General features: G+C 42.7%; 1 protein-coding gene across 2 annotated transcripts in view; it reads right to left on the bottom strand.

Moving 5' to 3' along the window:
• NCKAP1L (NCK associated protein 1 like) overlaps positions 1-24,182 on the bottom strand; it is a 59,567-nt gene that overhangs the window by 12,493 nt on the left and 22,892 nt on the right. Inside the window, exons 17-26 of one of the 2 annotated variants that reach the window (XM_043969234.1) lie at positions 24,019-24,151; positions 23,401-23,520; positions 17,854-17,999; positions 15,939-16,070; positions 13,996-14,214; positions 12,156-12,286; positions 3,808-3,914; positions 3,549-3,642; positions 3,225-3,307; positions 2,472-2,552 (exon numbers count right to left, since the gene is read on the bottom strand). In XM_043969234.1, the coding sequence (XP_043825169.1) occupies positions 2,472-2,552; positions 3,225-3,307; positions 3,549-3,642; positions 3,808-3,914; positions 12,156-12,286; positions 13,996-14,214; positions 15,939-16,070; positions 17,854-17,999; positions 23,401-23,520; positions 24,019-24,151 (1,246 nt within the window). The remainder of the gene's footprint in view (positions 1-2,471; positions 2,553-3,224; positions 3,308-3,548; positions 3,643-3,807; positions 3,915-12,155; positions 12,287-13,995; positions 14,215-15,938; positions 16,071-17,853; positions 18,000-23,400; positions 23,521-24,018; positions 24,152-24,182) is intronic. The other variant, XM_043969235.1, reaches the window with a different exon arrangement.

Genomic DNA, 24,182 nt, shown 5'->3' with positions numbered 1-24,182 from the left:
CTGCCTGGGAGTTATCAGCTTGTCAAATTCCTGACAGGCCCGTGCGGCCCAACCTGGCCATCAGCAGCTGCCAAAAAACAAAGGCTCCCCTGATGGGAAGCTGCCCTTCACTACAAAAGCAGACAGCAACTGGGATGAGAGGGCCTTGGGGAAGTCTTCTCACCCCACCCTCCCCCTTTCCAAATAGCCTATATCCTCCTAGCAGAAAACAAGTTTCTTTTTCTCAAATTCCTTCAAGAGGACATTCCATGCCCCAATTAGATTTCTAGAGAGGGAAGCTCATCTAGTCAAGGGGCCAGCAATCTTGGAGGGAAGGGGGCAGGGAAGACCACCTGAGTACATATTCTTAGGGTTTTTTCCTGCTCTGTGAAAATTGTTTTTCAATCTCTATCAGAGAGATTTTGTGCCAATTTCATCTCTACTAGATATACAGATATACATACACACACATATATGTGTATATACACATGTGCATATATACATATATAATTATATAGATTATGTACCTACATGTTTACATAACCACATATGTACACGTGTGTGTATATTTTGCTGTTTAGTCATTCACTTGTGTCCAACTCTTTGGGATCCTGTGGACCATACTGTGCATGGGCAAATATACTGGAGCAGTTAGCCATTTCCTTCTCCAGTGAATTAAGGCAAACAGAGGTTAAATGACTTGCCCAGGGTCACACAGCTAGTGTCTGAGGCCTGACTTGAACTCAGGTTTTCCTGACTACAGGCTCAGTGCTCTATCCACTGAGCCATCTGTATATACATGTGTATATACATACATATGTGTGAATACTTTATTTTAAAACTACAAGGTAATTCAACACACTAAAAGAACAAATGATAATTACTGATTGTCTCTAGAAGACCCTTGCTCCAGGGCACATCTGTGGGCCAGGAACTGGTGGGAACCTTGAAGAGTTCCTATGGCCTTCTCATACTCTTTTTTCTTCCCCTTGTGGAGCTATGAGGGTTAAGTGACTTGCCCAGGGTCACACAGCTAATAAGTCTCAAGAGTCTGAGGCCAGATTTGAACTCGGGTCCTCCTGAATCCAGGGCTGGTGTTTTATCCACTGTGCCACCTAGCTGCCCCCAGATTGGTCTTTTTGCTGTTCCTTAGACATGCCTTCTCCCATTAGTACATTAGTAAAATGAGTTCATCAGATCAGCTAATTGCTACCTTATAAGATAGTGAACACATGTTCTTGAGGGGATGAAGTTTAGAACATGGGGAGAGTGAATTGAAAGAGGAAAGAAACATGGCAGCAGAGATGCTTAACAGGGCCAGTGATGAAGGAGGGGAGGTTCAAGTAAAGTACCCCAGGAAAAATAAGATCTCTAGGCCTGAGACAAACTAATTACAGGTATAGAGCCTCAGCTGTGCGCCACCTTGTGGTCTAGTCCAACACCCTCATTTGTTAGAAAGGAAAAAAAGCTGAAACCCAAAGAAATGAGATGCCCATTCTTGCTTCAACAGTCCCAATCAGAAAATTCTCCCAACATCTAGTTCAATGATTTCTGCTTCCATTTAATCCTATTGCTTCTTGTCTCCCTTCCCTTTACCATCATACTATAGTTCTCAAAATACTTTAGGATTCTCATGACCCAAGAGTCAAGAAATCTCAAACTACTTCCCGTTGGATCAACTGCCCCTCATGGAGGGTGGAATGTCCTGCTGCCCCAGTATGTATGGTCCTTGCTCCCAGAAGACCCACCCCCAATGCTCCCTGCCCCCAAACACACTAACCCACCCCAAGTACCTCAAGGGACTTAGTAGAGGACCCCTGTTGAGGCCTGATGACCAACGTAGCATCTAAGTTATGGAAGGAACCAAGTAAGCATAGGGTTTGGCAGGGGAGGGTTTAGAACATAAGTGATTGCCTAATCTATTTCCTGTCTATAACAGTGAAAGAGAAAGATTCCTAGCCTCAGAATTCATTGGAGGAAGCTAATTGGAGGGAAGGTGGGATAAGGGGTTCAGGAAGAGGGTCCCACCATGATTCGAAAGTTCACCATTTCATTATAAACTCTTCTTCAGACCCAGTGGCTGCATGACAACTTCTCCACACTGATACAACTTGGGAGAGTGTCAGAAGCTGATAATGGAAGTTTTTTAAAGTCTTAGAAAAAGATTGGGGAGGAGCCAGGGAACCTCTCATGGCTGGAGGGATGCACAGAAATAGAAAAAGCAATTCTATCTCATTGAAGAAGTGCCTGGGCCCTTGATTCAAAAGTAGTAGGGACTCATTTGTATGTACCGTGTTCAACATCTCATTTGCATTCTGCTCATTTCATAAAGAAAGGCAAAGGATAGCTCTATCCCCCTGCTACCCATAACATCTCCATAGCCCCTACTGTCTCCTTAAAGTATTTTTCAAAGCACTCCTTCTCTGAACCCAGAAACTTTCTAATTAACAGGCTAAGAAAATTTACAGACAACCCCAAAGTCACCCCATTACCTTTATATCTGTATCTGGGGTGACAAAATCCTTCAGGCACTCAATGGGGCCCATTAGGAATGGGCAGTGGGAAGAGAAAACCTGGAGTAAGAGAAAACAAAGATCACAGAGGTCCTAAGTGGCTGGCCAGCGAGTACAGAAGGGAAAGGGAGGCCTTGAACCAGGTCAAAAGATGTCACCTTCTAGGGCTGCTAGAACAGCTTGCTCCAAGGGAGTATCTATTAGCCCCAGGGGTAGACGTCTTATACACACAGGCTAAAAAAAAAAATTTTTTTTAAATGGATACCAGTCTTCTTCGTTGTTGCTACATAAGAATAAATTATAATAACAATGACAATATTATTCATTTAGTGCAGAGCCCTCCAATTCTGCCTTTCTCTGATACCACGATTCAGCAACTGTCTTCTAAGTATCAGACCAGCTAAGTCCTGAGGTTCATCCACCCAAAGGCTGGCCACCAGAGGGCAAATTTTTGGCTCCATCAACTCATGAAACAGCTTCGGAAGCCTCGAAGAGGATTACATCTACATGGATTAGAGAGTATATCCTCTGGTATGAAATCAGAGATTCTGAAAGCATAGGAGTAATGTCAAACTTTAGGAAAATTGTCTCCAACTCTACCCATCTCCCCTCTCCCTAAGGGCTTCCCCTCAAGGCCCTTGGTTCCTTTCCTCTGGATTTTCTGTGATTTGCTGGTTGATGTCCCTCCCCACCTTTAACCTCTCACCTCTGGCCCCTCCTCCCCAGGCTCACCTCTCGGAGGCCCTCCTGGGCCATGGCCCTAAAGCTGAGGATGACTCCAATTATGGTCATTCTTTTCAGCACATTCTCAGCCCCTGGGAAGGAAGACAAGGAAAATTAGAAGGAACTCTGCCAGGGGTTTAGGAATCATTCTATGCTTTCCAGCTCCTACCCCAACTCCCTCAATGAACCCACCCTTCACGTTGCTAAAGAAGCGGGGAGCTGCCCCACTGCCCCACCTAAAGGTTTCTTAAATGACTTCCTGGGCCTGGGGGTGAGCAAGGAAAAAAGCAGGGATGATGGGCCCCTTACTTAAGGAAAGGGAAGGAAACTTACCAGTCAGTTGGGGCACCAGAGAGGCCATGAGCTCTGGCTTACTGAAGTTGGATCTGATCTGTACCAGCACGTCCATGTTTTCTACCACCAGCTTCTACAACCCCAGGATCGAGACACCCATGGATCAAGACCTTGGGGAAGGTTTAAGGAAAAGCCAACCTTCCATGTTCTCCTACCCAGCCAAGAGCCCTCCAACTATTTCTCCTCCCAGGCATCTGGATTGCCTCCTTCCTGGGGACACCCCCACCCATCCACCTACCAACAGTACCTTCAGCTCCACAATCTGGGAAGTCACATGCCACATCAGGTTCTCACTTAGAAACTTCATGCCATAGGGACCCAGGAGTTCAGCCAAAGCCCTCATCTCTGAGCAGAGGGGAGGAAGTCAGAGTTAGGACACCTCCAGGTGGGGCAGGGCAGTGAGGTTCTGGTCCCAAAGCCTACAAGGGAAATTCACCCTATGCCCAGAGGACTTTGTCACCCCAGGCCTAGATATCAAGGTATGGGGATGACTCTGGGGTTTGGGCTATGCCTCAACCAAGAAATATCTGGGTTTTTAAGACGGGATAAAGGAAACACTCAAGGTTCTTTGGATGGTTTCAAAACAGTGGTATCAAACTCAAGCAGAAACAGGCCATTGAACTGTACATAAGGGCCCCTGCTGGCAACATATTAACTTAGAAAACCATATATTAGCATTATCTATGTGCTGTATGTTCTGTTTATTTTGCTGAATATTTCCCAATTACATTATAATCTGGTTCAGGCAGCACTTGGGAGTTGTTGGTAACTTTGCTTTAAAGTACTTAAATCCATCTAAAAGCATTTATTAAGTACCTACTGCATATCTGTCACTGTGCTAAGCACTGGGGATGCAAAGACCACCCTAGTTCCTGCTCTCAAGTGCTGACTTTACAGCCAATAACATTTTGTATATGCTTCTATATATCACTCTAAGGTTTGTGAAGCATTTTACATATGTTAATATATACAGATATTAATGGATACTAGACAGTGGATAGGAAGCTAGAGGAAGACCTGGACACCAGTTCCCTCTGATACATACTGACAATGTGACCCTAGGAAAGTTACTTAAACTCTCCATGTTCCCAGGCAACTTTCTGAAGTCTCTTTTTAAGAGCCTGTTACAATAATTATTTTGTTTTAAGACTGGAGGTAATATAACAGTCCCTAAGGCCTACATGGATCCTTCTCTTCTGTTTTAGGGAGTTTATTTTAGATGAAAAGTTATAAGTATATGCACAATTGCCCCCAAGCCCCCAGTCAAGAAAATTCCTAAACATTTGGGCAGAGTTTTGATTCCCTGTCTTACTTCCCAGACATTTATAACTCTAGTTAACCTCTGGGAAAGAATTCTGACTCAGGGATCAGAAGGCCTGAGTCTAAATCTTAGCTCTGACTCACAACTTACTACTTGGGGAACCCAGGACAAAGCAATTAACCTCTTTTGGCCTCAGTTTCCTCCTCTGTAAAATGACACCTAAGGTCCCTTCCAGCTATAAATCTATAATCACATAACCTGGCTCTTGTTAAGGGTTAAAATTCTAGCTAAACTGTCTAAAATATCTAATGAGTGGTCGCCAATAAATTATAAACTTTAGCAAGAGTTAGACTTTTAAGCATTTATTAAGGAGAATAAGAATTTGGTAAAGAGAGAGAAAAAGGCCTAGATTTCTATCTATTAAAGGGAGAGCACATTTCTCGCTCCCTTCTCCGCCAGAGTCCTCAGGAAAAAGCCCCAGAGTCAGCGCCAGTCTCTTCCTTCCTCCTCCCACTAGTCCGCGTCACTTCCTCCCAAAGAAAAGACTCCTGGTCTTGCCCTCAAAGACCTTCGCTTCATGGGCAGAACTCTTCTACAGTAAGTATCCAGCAGGTGCCGTCATTCCAATCGTTACAGTCCCCCCTGTTGTTCCTCAAGAAACAAAATGTTTCCTTGATGGAACAGTAAAAACAATATAATAACTATTGCTAACTAATAATATGTGAACAACAATATAGAAAAGGAAGAGAGGAAAGTTTTGTCCAGAGGGGCGATTTTTTTTTTTTGTCCTCATGAACCGACGCTTTGACATTAGTCTTGCAAAGGGAGGGCCTCTGCAGAGAATACATGTTACAGATGGTGTATATTATAACAGAAAGAGAAAAAAAAACAACAAAAACAACAAATCAAAACTGTTCATTTAAAGTCTCTGAAAGTCTTTTCTCAGATGTCCTCTAGGTGTAGTCGTGGAATGGAAGTCTTTTCAGGGGTTGATGTGTGGATGCTGGTAATTAGCCAGGAAATTTCCTACAAAATTGAGCTTAACACAACTTTAAAATAGCTTTGTCAATAATCAAATCAAACAATGAAAGTTTTCAAAAACATGTCTAAGGGAATTCAGAATCTTAGTTGTTACACATGAAACATATAATAAAACAAAAATTGAACCATTCTTTAAAATTATAATATTACTATAGTCCCCCCCTTATGGAGGGTAATTGAGAAGACAATTGCTGCGATATTAATTATTAAAAATAATTTTTTTATCTTTGTTTCATCACTTTTTGCATCATCTGCCTAATTATCCTCATGCCATTATGAGAAATTTAAAAAATCTAATATAATTGGTAACAGGTGTCAAGGCCAAATTCAACACTGTATTTATCATGACACCTGAGATAATTATGGGGGTTACCATAAAAGAACAGAGAAATGATGGGATATGAGCATTCCCACACTTGAGCAATATGTACTGCTCATACAGTATGCCAGGCTTAAAATAGGTGGATGGAATATATGTCCAAGCCACCGAACATATTGGAAGAAACTGAGTCAGACTTAATCAGATGCATGGGATTGAGATGTCCATGGCATCAGGCATATAGGAGGGAGCATAGAAGCCAGGTGTAGAAGTGAGATGGGTGGGATCAATACTTCCAGCCATCTGTACAATATTGTGGGGAAAAATAAAATAAAATATTAAACCAAGAGAATCCAACCTCAACATTTGTCAAAAGCCGTTCCCTCGGCCATACCTTGACTTCATGCATGTCTCCCCTCATGTGACAGTTCAGTGTCTGCTCTTGCACGTATTCCTCTTGTGATTGGACTGGCATCTGATAACTCAGAATAAAGGCAATTAATGTCTTAAATGATAAGTTCCCATAATCCAAGTCTCATATGGATTTAAAAATTGAGGATAATAAATGATTGCAAAAAATGTGAATACATCTTGACTCAGAACACAATATATAGTTATGCAACAATTTCAAATAATCTTTTTTTTTACTTAGTATACAATTACTTTTGTGAAAAATCAGAACATACTTAAATACAAGTTAAAGCACAACAGAATCTCAAAGAACTTTTTTTTTGAAAAAAGAAAACTTTTACAAATGTTCCCCTCTTTTTTTTTTTTTTGGAATATGCTTATCAAAAATAATACTTCTAGAATCAATTTACACTTGCCATGGCAAACAATTTGCCAGGGAAATGCTTTAAAGAGTTTGATCAAATAATCAGTTGAGAAAAAATAACAAAAACAAACAACTCAGAATATGGGAGCACAATACTCCTAGAATTAACACTGTATTATGAAATCAAAACCATCTTGCAATTTTTTCAAAATTAGATAAATGAATAGAAGAAAATACACATGGAACAATAAAAGACAGTGAAATTCAAACTAAGGAAATCTAAATGAACTTGAACTTAAAGAGTATTATAAAATATAAACTTGATCACATGACTAAAAAGCTTTTACAAATATTCTCCTTGTTTTAAAAACTAAGTATAAGACACAATCTCAAAAGCATGAAAATCTCTATGAAAATAAACCCATACCATTAATTTCAAAATGTATATATAATAGCATAGAAATCCTATGTAACCTCTGAACTGACATTATTACTCTGAGTGAATTCAGAACACTTTTGATTCCGATATCTAAAATCCCCAATACTCATATCAATACCTTGCTGCTTACTTCTACATTTCTGTAAAATATGTACCCTTCCATGGCAAAAGAAGCAGAGTCTTGAACTATGGTGATGATTGTCATTCTTATTCAGCTTAAGTTTTTCTTCTTTAACCCCTCTATATTGTCTGTCAGTCTTTTCACCATACAAATGCTTTATAAGATTACTAATTAAAGACAAAAGCAGGTTAGCAAAATTATGAACAAAACAAGCATATCTGGAATTTAAAGGGCTTTCTAAGGTTGTCTCAGAAGCACAGCCAGGCTGGGAAAGGGCTGAGCCTGAAGCTGCAAATGTAGTTAGAGAAAGTTGAGCATGCGCATCAGTTCTCTGGACTTCCCAGGCCGGGGAAGCAATGGGCTTGGCCATGGGAGGAGTAGAGGGTGGGGTCTGGAGAGGAGGGGAGGGACCAGCACAATTTGAATCAGACTTGATTTTGAACTCAGGCCTGGATTCCTCTTCCCCCACTTTGCCTCCAGGTGCTAGGGGATTAAAAACTTCTAGAGGGTGGGTCATTGCCTCCAGGCATGCAAAATTAGAGCAACAATTAGTGTTAGAACTGGGAAAAGCTGCAGGAATCTCTTCAGGTTTCTCTGAAAAAGCATGGTTGGGAGAGGGAGTGATATTTCCTTGTGTGAGTAAGTTGCTGGCTCTTTTAACAAAAAGAAAAAGAAAAATAGAAAATCCACAAAAACAAAGCATTAACATGATCTTATCTCCCATTTGTCTGGTTAAACAGACTAAAATCAAAAATAGGGTAATTAGGGAGTTTAAAAGGTCCATTTGAAAAAATTTAAAGGAAAACACAGCCAGTACACCAGTACTTAGCAGTTAAAGGGAGAGGGAGGGGAAATTTCTTACCCAACCAGAAGATCAGAAGACTGAAGTTTAGCTTTCCTCTTCGTGGTCAGCCATCTGTTAAGGGTTAAAATTCTAGCTAAACTGTCTAAAATATCTAATGAGTGGTCGCCAATAAATTATAAACTTTAGCAAGAGTTAGACTTTTAAGCATTTATTAAGGAGAATAAGAATTTGGTAAAGAGAGAGAAAAAGGCCTAGATTTCTATCTATTAAAGGGAGAGCACATTTCTCGCTCCCTTCTCCGCCAGAGTCCTCAGGAAAAAGCCCCAGAGTCAGCGCCAGTCTCTTCCTTCCTCCTCCCACTAGTCCGCGTCACTTCCTCCCAAAGAAAAGACTCCTGGTCTTGCCCTCAAAGACCTTCGCTTCATGGGCAGAACTCTTCTACAGTAAGTATCCAGCAGGTGCCGTCATTCCAATCGTTACACTCTTTATCCTCCAAAAGCAGCAGAAAGAGGGAAGGGAGGAAGAGTGAAAGGGAGGAAGGGAAAAGGGAGGAAGGAAACCCATTTTTCCCTCCTTTTCCCTGATAATTCTTGGGTTTCCATTTCCCTTACTCCCAACTCATTCATTCAACTCCTTGTAGTCATTTTTGTTCCTTGTTGTTGTCATCTCTGCTGTGTCTGATGCTGATGAATACTCCTTTCTTCCCATGGTCTCTGTGACACTCTCTTGTTCTCCAGAAGGAGAACCTCTTACCACATTCCTCCTTTTTCCAATTCTGTTTCTTTTCCTTTTCCTCCCTTCCTCTTGGTATTTCCTAGGTTCCATTCTGAGCCTCTCTCCATCATCCCTTCATCCATTTCCATGGTTTCAATGACCAGCCTTCTGCAAATGATTCCCAAGTCCTACCATATTCCACCCCAGTAACCTCATTCACATCAAACCCTTCCTGGCCATAACTATTACCACCTTTAGAGTTCAGAGCCTTATTACATCTTGCCTGGACTGCTGTAAAAACCTCTGATCTTCCCCCAGTCTAATGCAGCCTGCCAGAGTGACCTTCCTAAAGCATAGCTCTAATTATATCACCCTGCTGTTCACAACTTTTCAATGCCTCCTCATTGCCCACTGCATAAAGTTCAGATTCCTCAGTCTAGAAGCCAAAGCCTTCTTCAGTCTCACTCCAACCTATCTTTCCAAACTTATTTCACATGATTCCCCTTAATGTATTCTATACTCCCACTAAGGGGACTGACTGCTCATTGTTTCCCCAGCACAGCTACACTTCTTGCCTCGGTGCCCCTTTCTCCTTCTTTATTCCCATCCTGATCATTGTCTATATTTTGAAATCCTACTCCACCTTCACCCAACAGTTCAATCCTCCGGGAATCCTTCCTTGATCCTCCCAGTGGGCAGTCCCTTTTCTGAAGTCCCACCACACTTTCTATTTCACATTTTATTGATTTGCATGGGTCTTGTGTCCCCCATTAGGTAGTGATCTCCTTGACATCAGGGTTTCTGCCTTGTCTACCTTTGGTACCCTGTACAATGCCTTGCATGTAGTAGGCACCTAATACATGTCTACTAAGTGAGTGTTGAATGTCCAGGCTGGGTTATTCTTGAGGCAGAATAACCCTGGCACAGCTTCATCTCTCTGCAGGAAGCATCACTCCCTCACCATGGCAACCTTGGGGAGCCTAGGATGGGAGTAGGGAAGGGTGGTGAGGAGGGGTGATTGTATTGCCTCCTCACCATTTGTCAGTGAAGCCTGAAGTTGATGCTAGCTACTACCTACAGCTTGGGTGTGGCTGGAGAGAAGCAGGCCCCTACTAGGTAGCACAGTGATGGAGAAATCACACTGATAAGGCAGGGGCAGTAAGGAATCCCTGGGAGCAGACATGCACATCCAGACTTTTTCAAGACACCCCCTGCCAAGAAGGGGGGGAAAGAGATCACACATGGAGCTAGAGAAGGGGAAAGGTCACACTATTGTCCCACAGCTGCCTCTACCTCCAAGCAAGGTTGCAAGAGGCTTTGCATGTCATTTCAGGCAGAGAAACAAGGAAGGTGAATGGCTTATCAATTGGCACCTGTTTTTATAGCTATTGTGTTGGCTTCAGAACTTTCAAAAGGGAGAATGGCATCTGAACTCATTCTTCCCTCCCTCCCCCTTCCTTCTTTCTCCCTCTGTGTCTTTCTTCCTCCCTCCCTTCTTCTCTCTCTCTTCCTTTCTCCCCTTCTTCTTCTCCCTTCTCCCTCCTCCTCTCTGTTTCCTTCTCCCCCTCCCTTTTCCTCTTTTACCTTCTCCATCTCTCTCCCCAAACACACACTGGGCCCCTGGTTAAGGTCCTAAAATCTCCCTAGGGAAGAAGATGCCACAAGCCCCCACAGCCCAGTCACTTCCCAGTCCCATTCTTTAATGAGGCTTGCTATAATAAGTGCTGAATTTGGAATCAAAAGATTACCCAAGTCCACATCCCAACTCTTCCATTAGCTGTGTGACCATGAGGCCAGTCACAAACTCCCAGCCTCATTTGCCCCATCTGCAAGACAGGGATCATAACACTTAAAAAGACTTACATCGGGGCAGCTAGGTGGCGCAGTGGCTAAAGCACTGGCCTTGTATACAGGAGGACCTGAGTTCAAGTCCAGCCTCAGACACTTGACACTTACTAGCTGTGTGACCTTTGGCAAGTCACTTAACCCTCATTGCCCTAAAAAAAAAAAAAAAAAAAAAAAAAAAAAAAAAAGACTTACATCCCAGGCTTATTGTGCAGAAAGCACCTGGCATATCTGAAAGCATAATATATATGTAACCTATTACTAATTTTCTTAGAACTGACCAGTGACTTCATCACTGGGGCTCCATCAACCAGGGGTGAGGAACTCCTTCTACCCAGGAAGGTCAGGACATTCTCTACAACTTATCCTCTTAAAGAAGCCAGAAACAAGGGCAGGTAGGTGGCGCAGTGGATAGAGCACTGGCCCTGGATTCAGGAAGACCTGAGTTCAAATCCAGCCTCAGACATTTGACACTTAACTAGCTGTGTGACCTTGGGCAAGTCACTTAACCCCAATTGCCTCACCAAAACAAACAAACAAACAAACAAAAAAAGAAGCCAGAAACAGAACTCAAACCTCGGCTTTTCCTGCCTCTGAGGCAAGCTCTCATAGCTATTAATTGATTCTCAATCACTAATAATGGGAGAAAGTCCTCCTTGAGCTCCAAATTCAATACCTTCTGCTTGACTTTCAGCCCATTCCTTCATGTTCTGGTCTCCTTTTAAATAAAGTCATTTGTCTTGTAGAATAAAGCTATCCAGAGACTTGAACATGGCTGCTGCCTTTGATTTCTCCCTACATCTTCACACTTATCCCCTAGGCTGGCTGCCTCTGGGCTGCCCTCTTTTGGTCTTCTCCACAGTTTCTCTCTTCCTTCTAAGATTGGAGGAAGGGGCTGAAGGGAGAGAAGATTGTTCCAAAACAGATCCCAGGAAAGAGAGTAGAGAGCGTCTAGGATAGGAGGGAAGAGGTGTCTGGAATGAGACCCAAGGAGGAAAGAACATCATGACACAGGGACAGGAGGGCCAGTGTTGGAGTCAGAGGGCCTAGGTTAGAGGCCCAACTGTTGCTTACTAACCATGAACAAGTCTCTTCCTTTCTCTGGACCACAGGTGCCTCATCTTTAAAATGAGATTGGACTAAATGACCTCTAAGTTCCCTTTCAGCCCTAAGTGTGTGTATGATCTGCAGTCTGGGAAGAGAATCTTTCAGGCTGGGCCCAAGTCCTGGAGCAGGCCCTGCCCTCCACCAGGTATATAAGCTCACCAGAAATGTCAGAGAATTCTTCAGCATTGAAGGTCTGCTCCCCCTCCCTAGGGATACTGATGAAAGCCTGCATGGCTGGGGAAAGAATGATGGTCCCACTGCTGGCTTGTCTCAGGAGGCTCTCCAGGTACCTGTAGGGACAGTGGTGAAAGTGAGGAGAGCACGGGGAGGTGGGGCAGGGTGGTCGCTGTCCAACTCAATCCCCCCCTGCCTGCACACACTGCTACTGGAGGGTAGTGGGGGGGAACTCAGCTGGAGTCTGGGAGGAAAGGGGGAAGGAGGTCACGATTCCACTAAACCAGAGTAGGCAGTACAACATTCTAATTAACAACTCAAGCTGCCAACTCAAAAAACAATTGTCTCTGATTTCCAAGCCACTTTGCCTCTTAGTTGTGTGACAATCATCTCCTGTCAAAATTCGAGGGACCTTCCTAGCTTTCCTTCTCTTTCCAATGCTGTAATCCCCCTTTCCCTCCCAAATCCCAGGACTTGCTCTGTCAGGCTTTGTGGAGTCATCTGAGATGAGAGAACAGAGGAAGAGGGGGCTCCTTTCTCAGGCTGAACTACATCAATTAGAATGTTAACATCAGGGCCAAGGAAATAAGTGAACAAGCACTTATTAGGTCCCTACTGTTCTATCATCTGTAACATAACTATATCACAGCTACTCTATTCTCTCATTTGATCCTCTCGACAATCCTGGGAGGCGAGTGCTACCTCCTTGTTTTACAATTAAAGAAACTGAGGCTGATGAAGGCCAAGTGATTTCCCCAGGATTAAGTGTCTGAGGCTGGATTTGAACTTGTATCTTCCTAACTCCAGAACTCACTACCAAGGAGTACAGGATGTCAATCTAAAAGCCCTAGGAATCCTAACATCCTGTCTCCAAATCTCCCCTTTCCTACAGGAGACAACCTGGTATAATGGAAAGAGCTCTGGATGTAGAATCACAAAACCTGAGTTCAAATCCTGGCTCTGCTACTTCATGTTTCTCTGACCTCAGGAAAGTCTTAACCTCTCGTGGCCTCGGTTCCATCCTCTATAAAATGAAGGATTTGGCTGCAGGCTCTCTCATGGTCCTTACATCTCTAGACCATAGGACATTTCTCCCCTTTTCTTCTCATTAAATGGAGAGGGATCTAGTTAGGGCCAGATCAAACAGAAGAAGCCCTGTTCAACTCTTCACCCTGTTGGCCCAACCTCACTACCCCATGTCTGGGACATGAATCCCCCATTCACCCCAGTCTCTGTCCCCACATTCCCTAACACACACATACACACCCATTCAGCCCACTATGGGGGGGCTCTTGAAAGTTGCTTGTCTCCAGCTGATGCTGAATCAAGAGCGCCACCCAGTGGCCTCATTTATGCAATTCCTTCCAAAGCTCTGGGTTATGGGATCAGAAGTTAAGACCCCTTCTTCTCTCTTAAGAGAACCCTATCCATGGAGTGGGAATAACCTTCAAGGAGCTCATTGTCAGGCCTGACTTGGTTGGAAGAAAGACAATGGTAACCACAAAGAAAGGCAATGAAATTAAAATGGGCATCATGGAAAGAGATCGGGATTTGAAGTCAGAAAATATGGGTTCATATTCTTGCTCTGTGACTAGCTGTGCAACCTTAAGCAAATCACTCAACCTCTCTGGGTTTCTTAACTCCTATTTCCTCATATGCAAAAGGAGGGGGTTGAACTAGGTGACCTCTAAGGTCCTTTCAAGCTCTAAACTTAGGTCCCTAAGTGAGAGAAGGGTTTCCAGAATGGAGAAAGAGTGAGAAGAACATTGAGTTAAAGAGAAAGAGGAAGACTGGAGGGTCAGAGGAGGATAGAAGGAGATCTTACCAGTTGGTATAGAGGGTAGTAATGGTCTGCTCCCCAGAGGAGTCCAACGGCTGTGTCTGCTGAAGAAGAGCATTTCGGATGACCCGAGAAGCATCCGCACCCAGGAACTGAGTCAGTGACTGGATGAAGCCAATGTATGCCTTGACCCCTGCCAGTACTTCTGAGGGTCTTGCAATCTCCTGGGTCGTGGCATTGTAGCCAGCCAGCCACACCACGGCTCTGTAAGAAAACGGGCCAAAATAAAAAACAAAACAAAACAGAAAGGGGCAGCTAGATGGCGCAGTGGATAGAGCACCAGCCCTGGAATCAGGAGTACCTGAGTTCAAAATCAGCCTCAGATGCTTGACACTTACTAGCTGTGTGACCCTGGGCAAGTCACTTAACCCCCAACTGCCTCACCAAAAAAAAAACAAAAAACAAACAAACAAACAAAAAACCCAGAAAACAGGGCAAGCAGCAAAGGTTCTGTGCTTCTGGTTTCTGTCCCAATCCCTGAAGGCCCCACAACCACCATTTTCCTTTCTTGCTATACTAGTGTTTTCCCCAGTCTCAAAGGAAGAATTAGTTGCACCTATAATGAGAAATGGTGGAGGTGCTTTGAGATCCTAGGTGGGGAGGAGAGGGGGAGAAAGGAATAATGGGACCTCCCACATAGGGACAGAAGCCATGAGGCATCTTTATATGGGGCTGAAAAGTTATCATAACCCCTGGCTACATACAACCCTTAGACAGACAGGACTAGCCAAAAACATAGGAGAGAACTGTCACCCTGGGTTCTATGTTTTCTGATACAAAGGGAAGGTTCCCAAAACATACACCAACCCCTTTTCCAACTGTAGCTTATTCATGCCTATAATTTTACAACTAGAGATTCATTTCTTTGACTTAGGTTTTTTTCAAGCATAGATTGATAGATCTGTAGTCAAGGGGTCTGGGTTCAAGTCCTACATCTATTACTTATCTACTTATTCCCTATGTGACCTTACACTTAAGCTCTTAGGCATCAATTTCCTCATTTCTAAGTTTAAAAAATTGGACTTGATCATTGTTCTGCCCCAAGTTTTATGAAAATGAAAAAATCCCCCTTCCTATAAAGATGCCCTCCATTAAACTCTTATTCGTCTTTTGGGGGGGAGCGGGGTAATGAGGGTTAAGTGACTTGCCCAGGGTCACTAGTAAGTGTCAAGTGTCTGAGGCCAGATTTGAACTCAGGTCTTCCTGAATCCAGGGCCAGTGTCTTATTAGTCTTTATACCTCAGCAGGAATGAGTTTGTCACACTCCTTCCTGGATACAGATTTTGATAGGAACATAGAGGAGAGAACATCAGGGAATAAACCCTTGAGGGTCTCGGTGGGAGGTGATTATCATTTAGCAATTTTTTTAAAGGGGGAGAGAAAAAGAAGGCTGGGGGGACCTTAAAGACAAATTTCATTTACTTTAGTTTTCCCAAAGGCCAAATCTGTAGACAGAGTTGTATCCACCAGAGTCCATAGGGATTAGTAGTGTAGAGAGGAGATCAGAGATCCTTCAGGGAAAGTGTTAAGTCATTCACATAGATATTGGAACTAGGGAAAGCCATTAGTGCTTGATTACATACAGGAATCACCCAAAACAAATCTTTATTACCAAACTGTCTCCCTTCTGACCACGAGCAACCTCCTTTCCCAGGCTAGCCAAGGGAAAATCCGAGATTAATCATAGCTTCTTTACAACCCAATTAAGAAGATAAAACTGTGACATACATCCACTACCACAAAAATAAATATGCATGTAACAGATCCCCAAACCAAATAGAGATGATTTGGGGATGATTATTTTGGATTACTCAGGCTAATTATACTAGATTGCTTCTCTCCCTCAGCATGGAGACCTAAAGATTGTGTGCTGCATTCTAAAAGGAGGGGATCCTCTCTGCTTTCTGGGGATGAGGAGAGCACCATACCTGTTGAGCCGTTCTTCCAGATGGCTGCTGAGATACTCAGATGGAAAGACAGTGTGTTCAAACACAGAGAAACTGTGGACATGGTTCATGGTCAGAGCCAGCTCCGTCAAGGTCAAGTGTAACTTGTCCATGCTGAGAGAGATTGAGTAAGAGTAAGGATCGTGGTGGACCAGGTTGGGAACCTGGAGTTTCACATCTCACTCCCTACCACTGGCTCAGCTCCCTCTCAGCTGAGGGAGAGGATTTAAGGGACTCTCAAACCCCAAAACATCCTCTAGGGATTTTCAACCCACCCTCTTCCCAGGCTCTACTATGAAATTCCATGGCTCTGCGTCTGCTGATACATGGCATGAAGGGGTTGGACTAGAAGGCTTCTAAAACACCCCTGCAGCCTCTGGCCTCCTGATCCGATACATAGATCCATGTAATGACAGTGCAAATGGGTAAAAGGCAAAAAAAACAGGTTCAGGTGCTTTCAATCAATCGACCTTGGTGTCATACTTGGCTTCTCAATCTTACTCCCTCCCACACAGCCAACTGATTACTAAATCTTGCAATTTCTTTCTCCACAATATTTCTCTGATATGTTCCCTACTCTCCAGTTATATAACCACCACCCTAACCCATCATCTCTCATGGGGATTATAGCAGTAGCTTTCTAATTGGTCTCTGCCACATGTTTCTTCCCACTCGCATCCACTCTCTACACAGCTGCCAAAGTGAAACAGGTCTGACCATGTCATCCCCCTACTCAGTAGCTCCAGTAGCTCCCTTCAGTAGCTTCAGGATAAAGTAACCTTTGGGGCATTTAAAGCTCTTCATAAGTCTCATATGAACTGAGGCAAAGTGAAATGGGCAGAACCTGGAGACCATTATACAAAGTAACAGCAGTATTGTAACAATGATCAACCATGGATGAGTTAGCTATTCTGATCAAGACAACAATCCAAAACAATGCTGAGGGACCCATTATGCAAAATGCTTTCCACCTCCAGAGAGAAAACTGATGAACTGTGAGTGTAGATTGAAGCATACTTTTTTCACTTTCTTCATCTTGGGGGGAAGGGGAGGTTCTTTTGCAATGTGGCTAATATGGAAATGTTCTGCATTTAAAATTTTTTTATATTTTTATACATTGTGCATTTTTGCACATGTATAATCAATATCATATTGCTTGCTTCCTTAAGAGGTGGGGGGGGGGATGGGAGGGAGAAAATTTGGAACTCAAAATGTTTTTAAATGAATGATAAAAAATGTTAATGTAACTAGGAAATATCTAATGAAATAAATAAAAACATATAAATCTTAAACTTTTTCAATAGTTTTTCGCAGCCTGGCCCTTTTCATCTTTCTAGTTTTATATATTACTCCCCTCCATACATTCTACAGTGCGATCTTATTGACCTCATTTCTAGCCCTCACACACAATACTCCCCATCTCCATGTCTGCCCCTCATATATGGAAGGTTCTCCTCTTCACCTCCAATTTTTAGAATCATTGGGTTCCTTCAAGACTCAGTTCAAGGACTACCTTCTGCAGAAAGCCTTTCCTAGTTCCTGGAGTTGCCAAACCTCAAAGGCATCTTAACTTCCACCTTATCTTCTCTCTGAATGTATCTTTGTGCCTATTCATGGGGCACATACGGGCACACACACACACACACACACACACACACACAAGCTGGTTTTGTACTTTGGTTGGTTGGTTGGTATCCTTTGCACTTAGCACCAAGCCTGGCACAAAGTAGCTACTCAATAAATGCCAATTGCTTGATGCTTTCCCAACACCTGCCTCCCTACCCCCACCCCCACCCCCACCCCCATGATATTCCTTCTTGATTATGTCAACCTCCCTCTTCCTCTTCCTATCCCTTGCCCAGTTTCCGGCTGGCCCCCAAGCCCAGACAGTTCTCACTTTGTAACAACACTGCGGTTCTTTCGATGACTCTCAGCCCCTGGCTTGTCCCTCTCAGGCTCCCCCTTTTTGGGGGTCTGCTTATGTTTCATCGTCTTCTTGTTCTTGGCTTTGCTGATGGTGGTGGCACAGTGCTTGGGCAGCAGCTTTAACACAAACAGATAAATTGGAGTGGGCTAAGTTTCTCAGATTGCTTTTCTGTCCACCTGCTTAACCCCATCATTCTTCCTCTAGCCACCTTCTATCGGCCCTCTTTCCAGCTCTCTCTTTTCTCTCCCTTTCTCCCAAATGGGGGCCTATTTGGATGGGTTGTATTCTATTTTTCATTCTGGAGGGGCTTCCAGGAAAAGAGAGAAATAAAATCCCAAGAGAGCTAGTTCCTTAATACCCCCCTTAAAAATAGCAGAAACAGAAATGCCAAAAAGAAACAAAACTACCAGAAAATACCCTAACAATAAATCTGTTTTAGGAAAAAAACAAATTCAAAGAAATGAAAACATAAAAACAGAGTTCTAACACAAGGGAAATACCATAGATGAAGAGAGGCAGAGGGAATAAAAAGTACCTACACTACCTACGGAAGGACTAGTAAGATGGGCCACAGTAAGATGCAAAGAGGAGGGGCAGCTAGGTGGCACAGTGGATGGAGCACCGGCCCTGGAGTCAGGAGGACCTGAGTTCAAATCCGGCCTCAGACACTTGATACATACTAGCTGTGTGACCTTGGGCAAGTCACTTAACCCCAATTGCCTCACTTAAAAAAACAAAACAAAACAAAAACCCAAACAAACAAAAAAAAGATGCATAGAGGACATAATGAAAGAATTGAAGGAGGGAATTATATTAGCAAAAACAATCATGAGATGAATAAAGAAGGATTTTACCATGACTAAGAAATCTTGAGACATGATGATGATAAGGAAACTCAGCAGTTTGGAAATACATATAGTATCAACAAGACAATGGAGCCGGGGAGAGGGGAACATAATTATTTTATTTATGTGCCAGAATGAAAAAAAAAACAGAGAAAGCAGGAAAAAGACAACTATGCAACTAGAAAAAGATTTGTGGTCCATTGGATAAAGCACTGAACTTGGAGTCAGGAAAACCTGAGTTCAAATCCAATCTCAGATACTTATTAGCTTTGAAACTTTGGGCAAATCACTTAACCTCTATAAGTCTCAGTTTCCTCATCTTTAAAATAAGGATAATAGCATCTCCCTCCATGGATCGTTATGAGAATCATATGAATTATTACTTGTAAGGTACTCTGCAAACCTTAAAGTGATATATAAATATTATTTATTATTATAATTGTAGTCAAGAGTAACTAGTATGAAGAATAAAGAGAAAAAACTTGAGAATGGCTTCCCACAAATCTTGAAAAAGAGGGATAGATTACAAATTGACAAAATTCACAGGACATCAGTAAGAGAAAATCCAAAATTCAACTTGCCCAGAAATATTGTCAAAAGGTGACCAAGGGGGCAGCTAGATGGTGCAGTGGATAGAGCACCGGCCCTGGATTCAGGAGTACCTGAGTTCAAATCCGGCCTCAGACATTTAACACTTATTAGCTGTGTGACCCTGGGCAAGTCACTTAACCCCAATTGCCTCACCAAAAAAAAAAAAAAAAAAAAAAGGTGACCAAGAAGAAAAGCATCATGTTTTTTATCCTTTTTATCCCTCTGTTCACAGAATCTGAACTCTCAGGTTCACATTGCCGTTCAAGAATCAATTTGTCAATATCCCCATTTCCACATAGTACAAGGCCTTCTGGGGGAGGTTCTACAAGGCTTTATCATGATTAGAAAAATTGGGATTTCACAGGCTCTTTTTCAAGAGTAGGCTCAATAGGATTAGAACAGTTATGCAACTGTAGAATCTGTGGAACCAGGTACAGGGGAGACAATAAGTAAGTGGTATCTACTAAGCCAGATCACCAGAAAGACTGATGACATATTCATCAAGAAAGCAAGTTCTCAAACATACAGAAGCTTTGCAATTGGCCCATTCCGAGGTCTCCTAACCCTGACAGGCAAGAGGTCCTTGCCAGTGTCTAGCCACCAACTCACTTTATTTTAGTCACTCATTATGTGTGTGTGTGTGTGTATAATATATACATATATCACTTGTTTTATCTCTTCATTTTGTACCATGAAAGTGATCTATGATTATTATATAAAGACTTGGAATCCCTCATGGAGAAATCACCATCCAACACCTGTCTTCTCTTCTTCTAAATCCACTTTTTTGTTTCTTAAACACCAACCCTACATCTCTATTCTTCACTAGAAGACTTCATAGGCAGAGACTATTAGGCATATAGAGAAGGGAATGAAACTAATGTCCTTCCTCAAATGTGACAATATAATTTAATAGTTCAAAATCCGTTTTATCCTTCAAAGGAATTGCCTCAGGAATTGTTCATTCAAAGCAACTTTTGTCTGCTTCAGAAAATCAAATTTATCCTCCAAGTACAGGAATTTGCCACTAATAAGGACATTCAACGAATAAGGTCGGAGTAAAGTGTGCAGGATACCAAAGGAACAACTTTGAAGATAAAAACCCACATCTGGACTATATTCTTCTCACCAATGCAATGGTACAGAAGAGTTCCAGGGAACTCATGATAGAAGAGGATCTCCAAATCCAAGGAAAAAAAAAAAAGAACTGTGGAGTATAGTTGCTGATTGAACCATACTATTTCTTTTGTTTTTGGTGCTGATGTTTTTTCTATTTTGAGGATTTTCATCATTGCTCTGATTCTTCTCTTATAACATGACTAATGCAGAAATAGGATTAATGTTATTATGTGTGTGTATGTATGTATGTATGTGTATATATATATACATATATACACACACACACACATATATATATATATATATATATACACACACACATATATATAACCTATATCAGATTACGTGCTGTCTAGGGGAGGGGGGAGGGAGGGGAGGGAGGGAGAAAAATCTGAAATTGGAAAGTCTGTATAAACAAAAGTTGAGAACTATCTTTACATGTAACGGGAAAAAAATAAAATACTTTATTAATTAAAAAAAAACACATCTGGATAAGTTATGGTGTGTTTGTAAAATCAGTCACATTGCATTAGTTCCTTAGTTCCCACACCATCAAGCACATAGGTAGTCAAGAAATATTTGTCGAATGATGAATGAGCTTGCACAGCTCCTAATAAAACATACATATTACTTGAATTAATTACTTTGATTTTCCATAGTGCATACTATCACCCCCATTAGCAGTTCCCCCACAGTAGGGACCATTCTCTTCCTTGTATGATGGCAAAGGCACTGGAATGGCTTTGAGTCCCAGCTCCTAATGTTTGCTAGCTGTGTGACCCTAATCAAATCCCTATATCTCTATGAGCTTGGTCTCTTTCATTTCTATAGAGGTTGTACTATTCTTACTGCCTTCCCTCCAAGGGTTTTTGTGAAAAAAGAAACCTTAATGCATTATATAACTACAGGTTTGATACCCTACCCAACCACCCAGGGGGGCTTGGGATAGTTACCTAAAGAAAGGACAGCTCTGTGACACTCCCTCTGTGGAGGGAGCCGTGACTCTTGATTGCTTTAGAGAAGATCTCTGAGCCAATGACGCTGGGTAGAGAGGCTTGAGAGAGAAAAACAGACAGAAAGAGAGACATTGAGACAAAGACAGAGAAAGGGAGAGAGTTTTAAAGCCACAGAGCAGGAGAGAACATTTGAAGGGCTATTGGGAGTGCCTAGAGCCATAGGAGTATGAGGAAAGCTAGCTCCTCTAACACATCCCTTAATTCTCCTAGAGACTGTTAAGTAAGAGTGAACTTCTCTGGTTACTGCATTCTTTCCTCGAGTGATCTGAAATTTTGTTTCACTCTTGAGTAGGAAAATCTATTTACCCTTTCATAGTTTATCATTTAACTCCCATCTATAGTTCTCCTCCAGTTTCTGATTTATGGAATTTGCAGTTTGGGGTTTTTTTTTCTTATATAAGTTTGTTTGTTTGATATCTGTTATCTTTTGTTTAACAAGTGTTTGGTGGGAGGGAGCTAAGCTGCCAAAGAGTAAGCTAGCTATTACGCTCCCAGTGGGGGGAGTGGAAATAATTGCCACCTGAGAGAAAGGGGCTTTTATAATGAACCTCTAAAAGATCACTGTACTCCAATACTGCAAATATCTGGTGTAAAGAGATATATTCTTGCCCAATACCCCTCTTGGAGATAAGAGGGTGGAGGAGTGAATGCCCAACCACAGCCTTCCTCCTACGCCACCCAAGGGTGAAAACTTCAGTCTCCCTTGGAAACGTGGAGCGGGTCATTCCAGATCCATCTAAATATACTCCTTCAACGTGGGCTGTCCTGGGTCCCCATAGCCTGGTACCATCTGTCACAGTTGTGCCCACCAGGATTCTGTTACCTGGTCTTCCATTAAAATGTGGCCCTCCTTTGTTGCCTGGCCACATGCATCCCACAGGTGCACATCATTAATGTATGTCCCATACCTAGAGCCTGGGTTCAACTCTATTACATAAGTTTGTTATTATTATTATTATTCCTTCCTCTGTATCTCTTTCTAATGCCCAGCAAAGCTCCTAGTAAGCATCCAAACACCACGAATCTGTCTGTGCACGTGCATACATGGACACACACACACAGACACAGATAAGACTCCTCAGAGATTGCACCCATGTTATCAAAGCAGTCACAGAGTCACCCAAGGAGCATGTGGAAGACCACAGGTCAGCAGCAAAGCAGGTTCCTTATTTCTAAAAAACCTCTGCAATTCCTGTGCAGCCACCCATGACCAGTGCAGCATGAGTCAGTCAAGAGTGGAAGGGAAGGAGGAAGAGAATAAGGAAGAAGAGATCAACAAAGAGGAAAGGGCAGCCCTGGGCACAGAAATAAGACAAAAATATTGCAAAAGGGAGGACCCCAAGAATGAAGAGATAGGGCAGCATCCTTGTGCCAATGGCCAGAGAAACAAGGAAAAATGAATGACAGATGATAAAGAACAATGGGGAAGAAGCCCTAGCTTGGGGCTCTGGAATCCTGGGATCCATTAGTAACTTGCTTTTGATGTTGAGAAAGCCAAAAAACTTTGAGCCTTAGTTTCCTCATTGGTAAATAAGGGGTCTCACCTAGATGATTTTTTTTTTTGGTGAGGCAATTGGGGTTAAGTGACTTGCCCAAGGTCATACAGCTAGTAAGTGTTAAGTGTCTGAGGTCGGATTTGAACTCAGGTACTCCTGATTCCAGGGCTGGTGCTCTATCCACTGCGCCACCTAGCTGCCCCACCTAGATGAATTTTATGGTGGTCTAAATCTATGATTCTAAAAACCTGGGCTACAAGGTCCGATTTAGGGACCAAGACTTATGATAAACTTACTATCAAATCCTGCCACAAACAATGGAATACCCAAGTCCTAGCTCTATCCAAGGGGGGGAAAGTTGGAAAGAGATGAAGGGAGAGGTAGATGCTCAGTTAATGGTGGAAGGTGGACAGACACAAGGGAAAGGTCCTGGCTTACACACCCACCTACCTGTTCACTCAGATTTCGCTGCTCAGCACAGATATCCAGAACGCAGTTGCTTGTTTGCTTAGCCAGATCTTCCAGGAAGGAATTGCAGTAGTGAAGCGCATGGTTCTTCAGGTGGGGATACTGAAGAAAGGGATAGAGAGAGGAGGTTATTAACCAAGAAAGCCTTTCTCATCCCTCAATGCTGCGGGACTCAGACTCCCAGAGTACCACAACATCCCACCTTTGAGCTTAATTTGAGCCACTCTCTTCTTTAGACAGAAAGGGAAACAGAGGCCCAGGGAGGAAAGATGCCTTCAAATAAATACATAGACACATATATCATAAGAATAAGTCAGTTCAGGACATAAGTATCTGGATATGTACTTACTTGGACCCTTCTTGGAACTGAAATTGGTTCCAAGAATCCAGCTTTCTGCATCAGGGATTTAAGGCAAGGAGTTATAGAATCACAAGATGACTATTAAGGTAAGCAAGGCCCAAAGGAGTTAAGTGACTTGCCCAAAGTCACAAAGATTGTAAGTGGTAGTAACTGAATTCGAACCCATGTCCTCTGACTCCAAATCCAGGACTCTTCCCATTGTACCAAGAACTAGCATAGTAAGGGGCCCAAGAACCCACCTCCTCTGGACACATCTCATGGGTACAATTGGCAAAATGGGCACAGATCAGGGGGAAGGCAATGGCATAGCGCAGCATGGTGGGCTCCTCCAGGGTCAAAGCAAACATCTTCTCAAAGATACGCAGATGAAAGCTGTAAAGGAAAGATAGGGAGCTTATACTTG

This window comes from Dromiciops gliroides, chromosome 5, assembly GCF_019393635.1.
Source record: "Dromiciops gliroides isolate mDroGli1 chromosome 5, mDroGli1.pri, whole genome shotgun sequence".
Classification (NCBI taxonomy): domain Eukaryota; kingdom Metazoa; phylum Chordata; class Mammalia; order Microbiotheria; family Microbiotheriidae; genus Dromiciops; species Dromiciops gliroides.
The sequence above is the reverse complement of the archived record's forward strand: the minus strand, read 5'-3'. Positions and strand labels throughout refer to the sequence as shown.